Source organism: Camelus ferus, chromosome 21 (genome assembly GCF_009834535.1).
Source record: "Camelus ferus isolate YT-003-E chromosome 21, BCGSAC_Cfer_1.0, whole genome shotgun sequence".
Classification (NCBI taxonomy): domain Eukaryota; kingdom Metazoa; phylum Chordata; class Mammalia; order Artiodactyla; family Camelidae; genus Camelus; species Camelus ferus.
The window spans coordinates 1,838,690-1,853,987 of record NC_045716.1 but is presented as its reverse complement, the minus strand read 5'-3'; the positions used below and the strand labels follow the sequence as shown (position 1 = coordinate 1,853,987).

Genomic DNA, 15,298 nt, shown 5'->3' with positions numbered 1-15,298 from the left:
GGGACGGCCCAGTGGGCCACATCAGTGCACCTGCTGCTTTCTACTCAAGAGCTAATGACCTGAGCGGCCAGTCAGTGACAGTGCGGGCTGCTCCATGGGTGGCAGGCAGAGGGACACCTCGCTGTTGGAGACAGATTCCTTTCCCAGAAACAGGTGGCAGACTTGCCGCCTGGGAAGCATGGATGGGGAGAAGGAGACAGGTCCACGAGACAAGACACACAGCTTTACCACATCCAGCTGGCATCTCTGCAGGGGTTTGGACCAGCGACAGCTGACCTTTTCTGCTCCTTTGACCGGACCTGAGGGTATGGGCTTGATTTTTCTCCTGGAAGGTGTTCGTGTGGGTGTGTGTTTGGGGTGGGGGTGGTGCCAGGTGCTAGAGTTGGTGAGGTGTGCCCTCAGTCCCATAGGCACCCATCTCCCTCCATGGGGCTTAGCTGTCCTGCCCACCTGCACCCCCATTCTCTGCCTCCTGTCTTCACCTGGCCTCCAGGATCCACCCTCCCCTGATCGCCCTCCCACCTCGCTGGCTGCTCTTCTGCGGGCTCCTTGCGCTGGTTCCTTCTCAGCTCCCAGTTTTGAATGACTGGAGTCCCCCCGGCCTCAGTCCCTGGACCTCTTGTCTTTTCTCTGTATATCTACCTTTAAGGATTTCATTCCATTTCAGGGCTTGAAAGACACACAAAAGGCTCCCAAATTTATTATCTCCAGCATAGACTTCTCTCCTGAACTCATACATCCTAGTGACCTTTCCAACATGCCCACTTGGATGAGATATCTCAAACCTAATACGTCCACAATCCCCTGAACCCTCCAACATCCATCAGTCAATCCCCTCTGACATCAATCAATCCCCTCTACCGCCCCTCCGCCCCCGCCACACACACCAAGATGCTTTTCCCGTAGTCTCCTACAGTTCTCATTTCAGTGAATGGAAATTCTCTCCAACTGCTCAGGCCAAAGCCTTGGCATCTTCCTTGATTCATCCCTTTCTCTCATATCCCACATCTAATCCATGCAGCAACCCAATCAACTTGGTCTTCAAAACAAATCCAAGAACCTCTCATTTCTCACTATTTCCATCACTTCTACCTGGTCTAAGCCTCCTTTGGTAGGTTAAGTAATGGCCCCCTCCCCAAACATCCAGGTTCCTAATCCCTGGAACCTACTGAATGTTACCTTACGTGGCAAAAGAGACTTTGCAGATGTGATCACACTACGAATCTTGAGGTTATCCTGGATGATGGAGGTGGGCCCTAATGTAGTAACTCGTGTCCTTACAAAAAGAAGGCGGAGGGAGATTTAACACAGGAGAGAGAAGGTGGTGCGAAGATGTGGCAGAGAGGACGCTACATTGTTGGCCTTGAAGGTGGAAGAAGGAGCTGAGGAATGAGACAAATGCAGCTCTCAAAGAAAGGCAAAGCCCAGGAGACAGATTCTCCCCAGACCCTCTGAAGGGAATTCTGCCCTGACAACTTAGTTTTGGTCCAGTGAAACCTATTTCGGACTTCTATCTTCCAGAAGTGTAAGAGAATAAATTGGTGCAATATACATATTATATGATTATATATAATATATATTATATATCATGTGATATAGAAAATATTGTATATCATATTATATAATATATTGTATATTCTATTATATATTATATATCGTATTCAATCATGTGATATGTAATTGAAGTATAGTCAGTTTACAATGTTGCGTCAATTAAATTGGTGTAGTTTTAAGCCACCAGGTTTGCAGCAACTGCAAACTAATTCATCTCTATCCTCTCTCACTTGGATTTCTCTGGTTTCCCTGTTTGATCTTGCCTTTTGCAGTCTATTCCCAACAGAGAGACCAATAATATAAAAATAGCAGTCAAATCATGTTGCTCCTTGGCTCAGAACCCTTCATGTAACCATCGCCCTCTCAGCGAGACCTCCTCTGGCCATGCTATGTAAGCCCGTGTCTGTGCACCTATAGACCCGCACCCTCTCCACACCCTCACTACCGGCTTCATAGTCCTCCGAGCATTTGTCTCCAACATCTTGTATATGTTCTCTGTTTAACCTTCTTTTGTCTCTTTCTCTCTCCCTTCTAAAGGTAACCTTCATGAGGACAGGGAGTTTTGCGTGTTTCCTTCATTGCCACGTTCCCAGGTGGACAGAACCTGGCACATCGTACATCCTCAGTGTATGCTGTTGAGTCAGTGGAGTCCTGCAGAGTCTCCTCCGGCAGGTGTTCCCGAGTCAGCTGGTAAACCCTCCCCACCTCAGGACCTGGAAGGAAGCCCGTGGCACCTAATGGGAGTCATGGGAGACCCACAGAAGTGGCCCTAAAGAGACTTCAGGTCCCAGTGAAAAGCAAGGGTGATCTTACTTTTGCAGGTTCCCTAACTTCTAACTTCATCTGATTGATCAGTAGAATCACCTGGGGGGGGGGGTGTGGAGCTTTAAAAACAGTAACAACCACAATAACAATGACCACAGCTCCTCCGGGTCTCACCCTAGGGATTCTGATACGACACGTCCGCAGTGGGCTGGAGCCCCTCCCTTTACAAAGCTCCCTAAGCCCCCCTGGTGTGCACCCACCGTTGGAAAATTGTCCCTTTAAGTCATATAGGCAGTTGCTTAAGCTGCCAATACTGTTTGATTTGGGATGAAGTCAAAAATGAGATACTCGTGGGATGAGTACCTCTGGGGACGCCAGCAAAAATGAGGACACCGACCTCGTTCCCTGGGGAGAGAGGGTGGGGAGGGCAGATGTCTAACCCCAGGAAACAGAGGGTTCCTCAAGCTCTCCCTGCCCACGGAGCCGAGCCCCTCCCCTGATGGGGACCACTGTGACCTCATTCGGCCACACCGCAGTGAACAGTATCGGGGTACCACCTTCTCCCCACCACAGTAGACAGTGGCCTCTCACCGTAGCTCTGGCCTCTGTCGTGTCTCAGAGGTGGGGGGGGGGGGTCTGTGACATTCATCCTGCTTCAGCTTCCTGCTCACAGGCACAGCTTTGATCGTATCTTTTCATCTTCTGGTCAGAGGCTCCCCAGGGGAGGCAGTGGGGGGGATGGGGAGAGGAAGTGGGAGGGCGCAGACTCTGCTTCCCCAAATGTGGGGAATCTGAAGAAAGGATATGAGACATGTGGAGGCAGGAAGCAACTTGGCCTTGGGAGAGAGAGCACGGCAACTGGGCGGCCAGTCTCTCAGAAGGAATGTGGACTTCTCACCATCCCTCCAGGAAGCTGAATTTCAAGACCTGCCCTTCTGGGTTTCAGGGATACTCTGGGTGGGAGGATGCCCTGTGGTCCTAGCCAGGCACTTTCCTGGGCACCAGGGACAGAAGGCTGAGCAAGACAGACATGGCTTCATCTCTTGGATCAAACACTCTCTAATGAGAGACATTAAACAAATGATTATTTCAAACGTACTGCTCTGAAGGATAAGGGCAGGTCACTCTTAAGCGGCTAATGTTGTGCAGTCACTAACATCTTACGGGTAACTAGTAAAAGTTTAGGTCACATCTCATGGTGGAGGCTCCCCCAAACAAGCTGTTCCCAGGGACCCTAACATTCTTTCATTCAGCAAGCTTCCACTGAGTGTATGTGACGAACTGTTCCCATGTTGCCCAATAAGACAGACAAGTCTACGTGCCCACAGAGCTTACCTTCCACAGGGAGAGATCATCAACAAATAAAAATGCTGGTGCAGACTTTATGGAAAACAGTATGGAGATTCCTCAAAAGACTAAAAACAGACTTACCCTGTGATCCAGCAATCCCACTCCTGGGCATATATCCAGAGGGAACTCTAATTTGAAAAGATACATGCACCCCAGTGTCCATAGCAGCACCATTTACCAAAACCAAGATATGGAAACAACCTAAATGTCCATCGACAGATGATTGGATAAAGAATTTGTGGTATATTTACACAGTGGAACACTGCTCAGCCATAAAACAGAATAAAATAATGCCATTTGCAGCAACATGGATGGACCTGAAGATTGTCATTGAAAGTTAAGTGAGCCAGAAAGAGAAAGAAAAATACCATATGATATCACTCATATGCAGAATCTTAAGATGAAACAAAACAAAACAAACTTATTTACAAAACAGAAGCAGACTCACAGACATAGAAAACAAACTTACGGTTATGAGCAGGGGAAGGGGGTGGGAAGGGATAAATTAGGAGTTCGAGATTTGCAGATACTACTTTATATAAAATAGATAAAAACAAGTTTATACTGTAGAGCACAGGGAACTATATTCAATATCTTGTAGTAACTTATGGTTAAAAAGAATCTGAAAACAAATATATGTATGTTTCTATATGACTGAAGCATTGTGCTGTACACCAGAAACTGACACAACATTGTAAACTGACTATCATTCAATTAAAAAAATTTTTAAAAATATGTAAATAAGAAAACATCAGGTGAAGTTAGTACAATATTGAATGTAAACCAAAATGACTTTTAAGACAAAACCTAAGTGACAAGAAGGGGCCAGATATAGAATAGCTGGGGGAAGAGCATTCCCAGTGAGGCCACAGCTAGTGCAAAGGCCCTGAGGTGGGAAAACTGCTCAAATAAAGAAACCAGGAGGAACTGGAGCACAGAGAGGCAGGGGAAGTAAACGAGGGCCAGCTCATGATAAAGATGACATTCATTCCAACAGTAAAGAGAAGCCATTAGAACATTTTGAACAGAGGGCTCGACTTCTGTTAGCAACAGAATCCAGTCTTCACTGACCCGCCCTGGCAAATCTAACTGGTGAGACCCTCTGTAGAATCACTCTGAGATCAGGATGCAGAATCCTGACCATCTCTCCCAGGCAGGCCTCCTTCTACGTACAGCACGTGAGTTACTCAGACTCACTTGCGTTTCTTCTCCAGAAGAAGATACTCAGGGCTGAACAGGTGACTACCAGCAAGAAGGGAAGCGATATTGTTATGGTGCCTGCTATGCACCAGGCACGGTACTAGAAGCCTTATTTATTATCACAGTCAGTCCTTACAACAACGATCTTCTGAGCCATGTGCTTGAGTTCTCATTTCATAGATGGGAAACCATGACCCAGTTAAGATTCAGCAACTAGTCTGAGCTGCACAGCCAGGAAGTGAATTTGAATCCCTCCTAGCCTGCTTTAAAGGCTCTTCCCATCACATCACACCTCTTCTAAATCCATTTTTAGGTCTCACATTTTAGTGACTTGAAGCTTTTTTGGCCTGAAAATATTTTATTTTTTCTCCAGGCTTAGCCCGAGCGAGGGCCTTAGTTTGTTACTCTACATCGCCCCCTGGAGTACAAAATTTTGTGTACTTCTGAGCAGATTAAAAGATGCACGGAGCAGCCCATCCACGCAGCAGGTGAGGGGCTTCTGAAACATACCCCACCCGTCTCAGGAACGCATCCTCCTCCCTCGTCCTGGTCCCTGCTCCTCTCTGGAAGGAAGTCAGGGCCAAGGCGGGAATGCATTTCCAGGATGGCTCTCTTAGTGCAAATAAGAAATGGTCCTTCAGAGGGGTTTCCCAGAGGAAATCATCCCCACTCCCACTTCCAGTTTGCGTGGGGGTGTGGGAAGGCATGGGATTCCAGACTCAGATCAAAAGCCTGAAAACCAAACCAACAGTGCCTTTCACAGGAGAACCAGAGCTCCCACGGCCGGGGCTCAGCCTCCTTCCCCTGCGCTGAGAACGCAGCACTGGGCTTATCAGTGCGGGGCCCTAATCCCCAGGGTGGAAGTGTCCACCGGGCTTCCTGGCTGGGGCTGGGCTGTCTGATAAAAACCATCTGAGCCTGAAAAACCAAATGTTTGTCTTTGTTCCATTTGTCCGGGAGCCCTGGGATTTCTCCTGGAGTGGCCAGTGCCCCCGGCTCTTCCTCTGTTTGCTTTCTTTGGTGCTTTTCCCATAGCTGGTGGATGTAGGAAGCAGTTAGCCCATGCCCCGTTGGCTGGAGAAATGTAGACTGTGGCCAGTTAGGGCCAGCCTGCGGAATGCCGGGCTCGGAGAAGCGCAAACAGAAAGGCAGAAAGGAAAAGCAATGTCCTCATCGGCCCATCTCTGCTGCCTCATGCTCCAAGTTTAAGTTTTCAATCCTTTGAGTTAAGTACTAACCCTTGCTCATTTAAAACAAAAATACTGTTTTCAAGCAGCTAATAACAATTAATCGTTAAACTGAATAATTTTGCCTGCTTGCTGAAAAGTCAAATCTTCCCAGATAAAGACCAGGATAAACCTTCTATTTCAACCGACCAGAGCCATCTTCCCGGAAGGTCTTACTCCCACCGCTGGGTCTTTTATAGCCTTCCCCAAACCCCCGAAGCCCTACTCCTCGCACCCACGTAACCCAGTCCTGCCCGTCATTCACAGTCCAGCTCAAGTGCTACCCCCTTGTGACCGGTGGTGAGTTACATGTCCTTTCTTCCCACTTGTCTCTTTCATCTGGATTAGGGACCTGAATGTACGCCAAGTCCTGCTCTGTTGTTCGGTAGCTAAGTGGTTCTTGGACAAGTCAAAATCCATGTGAGCCCTGGTTTCCACGTCTGTAAATGGGAACCAAGATTCCACTTTGCAGGGTCGACTGAAATAATCCACGAGAAACAAAGAAAGTGTTTATTATCTGTCTCTCCCGCTAGGAAGTAAAAGTGCACAACGGTCTGGAACTCTGTCTGTTTTGTTTCTGTGTTCCTCCAGCCCCAGAACAGTGTCTGGCACATGGCAGGTACTCAATAAATATTTTAAAACCAATGAATGACTAACAGCCAACATTTACTGAATGCTCACTAGGCTCAAGAACTCATCTAAACTTTTTACATGTTTTATTTCATGTAATAAAAAGAATTAATAGAATAAAAACCCAGATTTTTTTAAATTGTCAGCGCCTCCAAGACAAATAATGGGCTTATGTTCACACTGGGCACCCAGGGTGAGTTGAAAGATTGATTGAAGGAAAGAATGCTTGAATCAGAATTAATTTGCCAGACTGCCTTCCATTATAATATGATGGGCAGAGCATCTGGCAGCACAAATCCCTAGACAAAGGGTTTTGTTTGGGGGGAAGGGAGCGAGTGTAAGAGTTTCCTGCTCCACAAATCCGTCCGTGGCTGACCCTTCGGCTTTGCCTTGATTTCCCACAGGTCCTGGCCCATGCCTGGACACCCGCCTCGGTGCTGGTGTCAGGATGCAGGACAGCAAAGATCCGGTCTCCCAGGGAAGACTAGTTCTAACGCAAAGTCTGGGAATGGGATGGGCTGGACCAACTGGGTCCTGATTGCCAAGCTGGGTCCTGATTGCCAAACTGGACCTTGGTCTTTCTCAGGAATGAAGAATAAAAATGCCAAGTGCCAGGCCACACAAGCAGCTCTTTTGTATTTCGCGGAGAGAAACTGGATGAATACGTATGGAGTTTTCTCGCCATGGAATGTAAGGGGGAGGGTTGTATCACTGGTCAGAGGTCAGAATTCACTGTGGGCTAATGGATCTCTGTGCCTGTTAGGAAATACCCAAGGGAGGTATCTTGGAGGGGGATGGTTCCTTTAGTTGCATAATTAGATTTCTGGATGGAGAGCAGAGGTCCAGGAAGTCAAAGGAAGAGGAAGAGCAAGGCTGACTCAGCGGAGAGTCTGGGATTGCGCCGAAACAGGGGCTGGCAGCGCTGCTGCAGGGCAGACTGTCCGTCCCAGCGGCTTCCCAGCCTGGGCGGGGCGGGGGCTCCGCTGCCGCCCGGCCCCCACTGAGCGCCCTTTCAGAAGGCGGAAGGACTCTGACTTCCCCCCAGACCTGTTTGAACCGGTGGCTTCTCTCCTGCTTTGTTCTGAGGATTCTGGAGAAGGCACGGGGGACCGGAGGGCATGCAGAGCAAGGGCCTAGGGCTTGTCCGAGAAACCTGGCTCTCTTCCCCGCCTTCCTGTCCCATCATTGGCAGATTCGGGGCTTTTGGGCTCATGGTCATCACTGAGCACAGGTCTGTGGCCAGCAAGTTTCACTTGGGACACCAGGTAATAAAGAGAAATGTGTTCTGATACAGGGTTGAATAAATGAATGAGACCTGGGACAGAGGCGGGTGTCACACCTCACGCCTGGTAACCTCATGGTTAGGAGCTGAGATCCTTAAAATGGGCTGCTTCCAGGCAAACTCCAGAGGGTAGGGCCTTCTGTTAGAATCAGCAGGGCTCCCTCTGTACCAGTTTTGAAAGAAAGACCTTCCTTTTCTAGACCCTGAGCTCCAACCTTGTCCAAATAAGGACAGTGGAATAATTCACTGTTACTTGCTAGTTTCTGGCCCCTATATCCACCTGTGCCCAATCCCCACCCTATTTCAGGCAGAGAACCAGATCCTTTAGGAGAGGAACTTGCAGGGCAGAAAACAGAACATTTTGAAGTCAGTGGCTTTAAACACACTAAGGAGATTTCCCCAGGTGTCCTGAGAAGGGAGAGAAAATCGGGAATGGAATATTTTATCTCAGACTAGAAAGAAGAGGTTCAGCTGTCCCCCCTTCCACGTAGAAAGAAACCAGAGGTCTGTGAAACCTGTCCCGCCCTCCCTCTCTCCCGGACAGCACCCTCATGGCAAAGCCTCACAAGGAAACAGAGCCATGGCCATGGGTGAGTGGGGCCCGGCACCGGGCTTCCCAGGTGGGCCTGGGGCTGCCTGCCACCCTCCTCAGGGGACCGCGGAGGCCCTGACCGGGAAGGTGCCTGTGGCGACCGCGGTGAACGGTTCTTTGTGCTCAGAGCCCACAGGGCCTCTCAGGTCCTGCGAGTCAGTGATGACTGAGACTAACTTCCCATGGTCCCTGTGGGATAGTGACTTGGAGTTGAATCTTAATTTGATTTAAATAAATTAACTGTGATATTTCTGGCACACCTCTGCTGTGGCCTGAGATGCACGCTCCTTATATAAGGAAAAGGTGCCGTGATTGTTGTTGCTTCTCCTTTGGCTGTCGCGATTCTAAGGACCCCACAGACCGGGTGTGGGTTGAATTAGGGAACCGAGCAATGGGCGGGGGGTAGCGGGGGTCAGGGGGTGCAGGGTGGGTAGAGCTCTAGGCTCTAGAAAGTCCCTGAGGGTCTGCTTCCCCCATACCCCCTGCCGCCCATGCTGTGGACTGGAATTCTCACCACCCTGAACAGGAGAGGTGTGGGGTCCCCGCTGGTCTGGAGCGGTGTGCCTCTGGGAGCAGCCGGGCTGGGCGCTCTGATCTCCAGGGGGACTTGGCAGTGGGAACTTGGTTGAATAGGTGAGGGTCTCACTCCACCTCCGCTGTCACGTCCCCAGTAAATCAATGGCTATCGGTTTCTCAAATTTTCTGTTTTAACTAACACATCCCTTCAGTAGCAGGGACCGAGCGGAAGAGGAGCGGCCTGGGCTCTTCCCCCTGGTCTCTGTGTGCATTATCTGCATTCAGAGGGGCAGCTTATTAGGTTTCTTCACTGATTTCCGCTTGGTGGAGGTACCAGGATTGAACCGGGACCTCTCGCGCACTGAGCATGCGCTCTGCCACTCGTGCTACACCCTCCCCCCTCTCTGGTCTCTAAATGTCGGATCTGACAACCTCACACTCAGTCTTTGGAGAGAAGTTAGAGGCCCTGCAGGCAGCAGTCTCTCTGGGAGGAACAGGGAGGGACAGGCCGTGCTGCAGGGGCCCCCAGTTGTGTCAGTTTCAGGCCCCACAAAGCCGGGGTCTGCCCTTGAGAGGCACACATCACACGCCACACTTAGCAAAGAGGCCCTTCAGGCTGCTGGCCCTGCCGACTGCCTCCCTCTCAATCCCTCCCCGGCTGCCAGGGCCTCCCCACTGGCTGGGGCCTCGGGCCACTGCCCGGATTTGCCTGGATTCTTGAAAGAGCTTTGCTGAAATTTTGTACAGAACTTCGCCCGCCTTGCTTTTTACTTTCAAAGCAACTTGGGAAGCAGAGAGGAAAGTAAAAGTTAATTAAGCCTCTTAATCCAGGACCGAAAGGAGGTTTAAAATTTCACCTGCAGGAAATTGCTCAGGGGTGGAGACGAAAGGCTGACACAGTTTAATTTGCTTCCCTGAAACTCTCCCTCCCCTCCTGGTGGTCCCACGGCATGTTCGCACTTAAGCCCTTCACCTTGAACATCTATGTGTTTACCTATATGTCTATTTAGATAAATTCACTTACTAACATTTCCTGTCCGTCACTGTGTGTCAGGGGTCAGGCTAAGCCCTGCACGTGGACAATCTCATTTAATTCTCCCCAAACCCCATGTGATAGGTAGTATTATGATGCCCATTTTACAGATGGGAAAAGCTGATGCTTAGAACATATTTTGTCATGAGCTGCACTGGAACAGAACCGGAATCTTGAGTTTGATCCTGAAGTTCCTCTCTTTCTCTGTCTCTTCAGAGACATATATGTACATGAAAAAGTTTCATATGCAGACATCTTGCCACTTAAGACTTGGGGGCAGGGACTGCACTGTGTATTTCTTTAAAACCTCAGAATGCTGCAGATAACTCTCTACAGATTTAAAAAAACAGCCAAGGCCCAAAGGAGTTGAGTGATTTGCATGGGGTCACACAGCAAGTAATGAAAAAGTACCAGGTCTGAAATGTCTGCCCTGGGAATCCAACTTTCACAGGGCTGTGGGCTTGGGAGCCGGCACTGGTTTTGGCCGTCAGATGAATGAATCAATGAATTAAGAACAAAAATGAATTTATGTCTGAAGGGTGAGTGACCTAAGAATCAGCCAGTTTAGGACCATCCCAGTCAGAGCTGGTAACGAAAGATGTCCACTGAATTTCTAAAGGGTACAGGTTTGACCTGGTTCCTTCTATCCCGAGTCAGTTGCCAGAAGACTCCTCCTGACCTTTGCCATTAACTGCTCCCCTCTTGACCCCTTTTCTCTTGTTAAGGGAATTCTAAGCTGGTATTTACAACCTCTTCAAAAGAATCACAGGAAAACAAAACACACAATAATCTCAGAAGGGGCCACGGCTTTTAAAAACTTCCTCCCTCCCCCACCCTCCCCACCAGCACACACCACCCCAAGCACCACTAGGAGAAGGCGTTCTGTGACCCGGATTGCTTTTCTCCCAGGGGCTTCACGGGAGCAAGCGTGAAGGGGAATGAGTGCAAAAATACAGCAGGAGATAAAGCTTGCGGTGGGTGAGAATTTTCCTCCATCACGATACGAATGGATTGGTCTCCTGGGAGCTCACAGGAGATGGGAGGCTCAAGCTGGGCAGGGAGGCGGGGAGGGGAGGGAAGACCAGAAGCCAGAGCCGAGTGCCCCCCCCCCATTCCTTCCCCACGCCAGCTGTGCGCCAGGCCATAACCTTGCTACTCACATCTGCCTCGTTCCAGAGCCCTGGGATGCAGAAGGACTCCAGGAGGTCACTGCCACACAGCAGCAAGATCCGCAGCTCTGGGGAGGCGGAACAAAGTTTGCGAAGGGAGTAAGTGGAGGCCTGGGAAACGCTCGAGTCTCAGCCCTCTTCCCCCAGTGAGCACAGAAGGGTCCCATCCTTGGGGCACCAGAGCCCAGTTCTTCCGGGCACCCCGGCACCAGGCTCCTTTACAGACCACCCTCACTCCCTGCGGGACGAATCCCATTCGGGGAGAATGGAGCAGAGATGGAGACTATTTGTTCTGCTTGGCTGGTATGGAGGAGTTTTCAGGACAGGTTTTCAAGCTAAACCAGGATGGCTGGCCACCCAAACAGAGACTGAGCCGGCCACGTGCTTTGTCTAAGGTCTAAGGGCCTCTCTCTTGCTCCATTGCAAACTGAAGTGCCAGTGGAGCTCGGCTCCTCCGCCGCGGCGCGTCAGTCGGGGTTGGTCTGAGGGTTGGTCTGCGTCACAAGTGCCCACGCGGTGGCGGGCAGGAGACACGGAGTGCACCCGGGGCAGCTCCGCTCATCAGATGTCCTCTCTTCACGTGGCCACTGTCCTCAGCAAAGGGGTTGAGAAGCAAGACTGCCCCCACCACCTTCCTGCCTCCCAGGCGCGCCTCTGCTTGCCAGCAGTCTTTCTTCCCTCATTAAGCCCACTCTGAATTATCCCAGCAAGGCCACTGTCGTTTAAGATAGGCAGCAGACTGACTCAGGCATGAAAACCAAGCAACAGGGGAAAAAAGAATCCTGGGGGTCTCGGAGCCACGGGGGGAGAGACCTCCACCTGGGGCGTGGCTCAGTGGTGGGTCTGGGTCCCAGGCACCCCAGGCCCTTCCAGCAAGAGGCTGTGGCTGTGGGTCTCTTGCCTGAAACAGTGAGACAGCCCTCCGCTGACCTTCCGGAGACCACTGCCGCCCTGGACCCTGAGGCTGACTCAGACTCTGTGTCTAGCTCTGAGACCCGACAAGGACTTTCAGACAGCGAGCCTGCCCCTGCGGCAGGCTCAGTGGAAGGCTGCCGGGCTGACCACAGACAGTGCCAACATCTCATTGTCCCAGGTCTGGGCAGCCCATCCTCGGGGCGCCCCATGGAGCACCGGGGCCTGAACTCCTAAATATCCTGCAGCCCCTCCTCTCCCCTCTCCTCCACATCACACTGTCGCCTAATGACCTGTTTATGCCCAGGGACCTCATTTGATCTTTATTTCCCCCGGGCCTGGCAGAGTGACCTGCACATCGTAGCTGCTCTGGACATGTTAAATGAGGGAACAACAGACGTGCTGACCACAGAGGCCATGCAGGCAGGCTGTCTAAGAGCCTCCTGGGCGCTCCGGGACGGCAGTCGGGATGGACGCCGTAGCCTCTGCTTTTGCAGCAGGAAGACCCTGGGGGAGTGCCCACCCCAGTCAGTGGCATCTGCCTCGCTCCGTGTCAGGCCACCTGCAGAGGTGAACCAGCCTCGGGATGGCTGAGAGGAGCTGGACCGGGCTTACTCTGGGAACCTGTTGTTCCCTGTCCCCTACTTGGAACCACCCAGGGTTCCAGGTCAGTTTTCTGCTGAAAGGCTGAAGCTTTATAGCAATGCGCCTAAGAGTTCAGTTAGGTGGCTGTGTCCAGAGGGTGTGCCCTCAGCTTTTCCTACGTCAGTGGTTCTCAACGGGGGCAATTCTGTCTCTAGAATTTGGCGATGTCCGGCGAGATTTTCGGTTGTCAAGGCTGGAGGGGGGGGTGCGCTGCTGGCACCTAGCGCTGGGAGGGCAGGGGTGCTGCCCACGCCACCCACGGCTGCCCCGGCAGCACAGGGCTATCCCATCCCTGGTGTCAGCAGTGCCGTGGCTGAGAAACTGTGCTCTACAGCCCTGGAAATGAACCTCTTGCCTGTTCCCAAGCCGGAGACTCACTTTCCCACTCCAGTAAAATGCAGGATTATTTTTAAAGCCAAAGCAGGGCAAGTTAGAGTGGGGTTTCCACCTTTGCTTGCGGGACTGAAACAGAGGAATTTGCCACAGACCAGAGGCCCTAGTAGGGCTTGATCCCACGTGTGGCCGCTGGAGGGCAGCAGTGCTTTCTCCGGCTTGCAGTATGAGACTAAGGAGCTGGAATCCAGCCCACAAGCCCTGGGTCTGGGGCAGGTCCCGGAGCAGTCATCCCGTTAAGAACATGGAAATGGAGTCGCAGATGCTAACTGAGCTGGGAGAAGTGGCTTTTTCCTTCTTGTGAAGTGTGCAAGGGGATTTAAAAGGGGCTTTGTGAGCCAGAGGGCCTCCCAGCACCACGGTCTGGAGGCTGGGCAGCTCCCTCCCACCTCCACTGGGTCCTACCTCCTTCCCCAGTTCAGGACCCAGGACCTGGAGCCAGAACCTGTGGCCTCCTGTCACACGCTCCTCCCAGGAATCCTGGGTGTGTGAATCCCCAGGCCCCACGGCCTTTCCCAGCTCCCACTGCATGCGAGGCAGCCGCCACCTGCACCCCCCGTCCCCAGGCCACGAGTCCCTCCAGACAGCTGTGGCCACCCAGCTGTCCACTCTCTGAAAGAGGGGTAAGCAAGAGGGGGCTGGGGCTAGCCCTGCCCCTCACAAGGCCGCAGAGGAAGAGGCCGGGGTGGGGGGGGGGCACAGGGAGTGTGGCCACGCAAGCACCTGTCACACGGCCTCCCTGTAGGAGGGGAGCTGCCCAGGGCGGGACAGCCTGAGACACTGGCCCTGGGCGCTGGGACGGTAGCCGAGGTCCCAGCTGAAGCTTGGCCACAATACATTCTTTCTGGAACAAGGGGTTGGAGAAAAATATACACTGGAATACAGCTGAAAGTCTGAAGACCGCTCTGCTGGTCAGGAAAGACTTCTCCTGGGAAGGCAGTTCTTGGCCAGGGCTGGAGCCGCAGGGAAGCGGGAGGGCAGGGCTCTTGGGTGTTGGGGAACCTGGGGTCAAACGCTCCTGCCTGCTTTGGGGAACACCCAGAAAGGCAAGCGCCCTTTCCTGTGGCCCTCAGACAGCAATGTCCTGGTAAATAAAGGCTATGAAAACTTAATAAAAGAATTAGGAAGTGAGGAGATTTGAGTATTTATTACCTTTGGTTTTAATGCAATGTATTTAATTTCTACTTAATTTAATTTAATTTTTTTTTTTTTTTAGTAGTTTTAGTATTGGCTGCATTTGACAACCGGTTGGTAAAATGTCCCAAAATTTTACAGATGGTTCTAGCAAACCACTCTGAGCCAACTCAGGTGCGCCTGGGATTAGAGGACGAGACCCGGGGAAGCCCCTGAAGTGCCGTCACGCCTGCCGGCTCCCCCGGGAGAGCCCGGTGCCCAGGGGCAGCCCCGCACCTTCATCCCGGGACAGAGGGCCCACGAGGGGGTCCTGGAGTGTCTTTGCAGCTGGAAGTTGAAGACTGAGCATGTCTGCTGGACCTCAGGCTGCCCCTCATCGAAGAAATTCAAGCATTCCTGTTGTCACTGACCCTCCTTGTCACCGGCTACCTGCGTCAGCTCCAGCTCCAGTCTTGTCTGTCTGCCCTTTCCCCAGCTGCAGACACTGGTGTCTCTAACCTACTCTGGAACCTTGGAAAGATCTGTTTCCTGGTTTGCTTCTGTCTTCCATGGGGGTCAGCTCCTTCCCGTCCTGACAGCTCCGGGTAATCCGCCTCCTCCTGCTCTGGCCGGGGGCCTTCACGGCCCTCACACACACCGTCCAGGTGTTAGTCTCCAGCCCAGGCTGCCCTGGAAACAGCCCTCTGGTGAGGAAGGCAGGGGGGCCCTTCTGCCTCAGGCACAGTGTCTGGACAAAAGAAGAGTCTCTCTGGCCGGCACTAAACTCAATTTTCCTGTCTTTCGGGTGAGGGGGAAGAGGCTCCAAAGGGAAACTTGCCAACTGACCCAGCCCTGCCCCCTGGGAGCCTGCCTGGATCCAGGGAAGTGATGTTAAAGGGGAGATAACTAAGAATGTGA

The 15,298-nt window shown here is 51.8% G+C and overlaps 1 protein-coding gene and 1 long non-coding RNA gene across 7 annotated transcripts in view; one reads left to right on the top strand and one right to left on the bottom strand.

Moving 5' to 3' along the window:
* The window catches only part of NMNAT2 (nicotinamide nucleotide adenylyltransferase 2), a 181,070-nt gene that overhangs the window by 8,126 nt on the left and 157,646 nt on the right, over window positions 1-15,298 (bottom strand). For 5 of the 6 annotated variants that reach the window (XM_032463562.1, XM_032463563.1, XM_032463564.1 and 2 more), the window contains one exon: window positions 11,309-11,385. In XM_032463562.1, coding sequence (XP_032319453.1) covers window positions 11,309-11,385 — 77 coding nt within the window. Of the gene's footprint in view, window positions 1-11,308; window positions 11,386-14,522; window positions 15,071-15,298 lie in introns of those variants that run through there. The other variant, XM_032463565.1, reaches the window with a different exon arrangement.
* LOC116658622 lies at window positions 7,416-14,398 on the top strand. The gene is made up of 2 exons (XR_004313818.1): window positions 7,416-7,990; window positions 11,325-14,398. It is a non-coding gene; the product is annotated as an uncharacterized LOC116658622 (long non-coding RNA).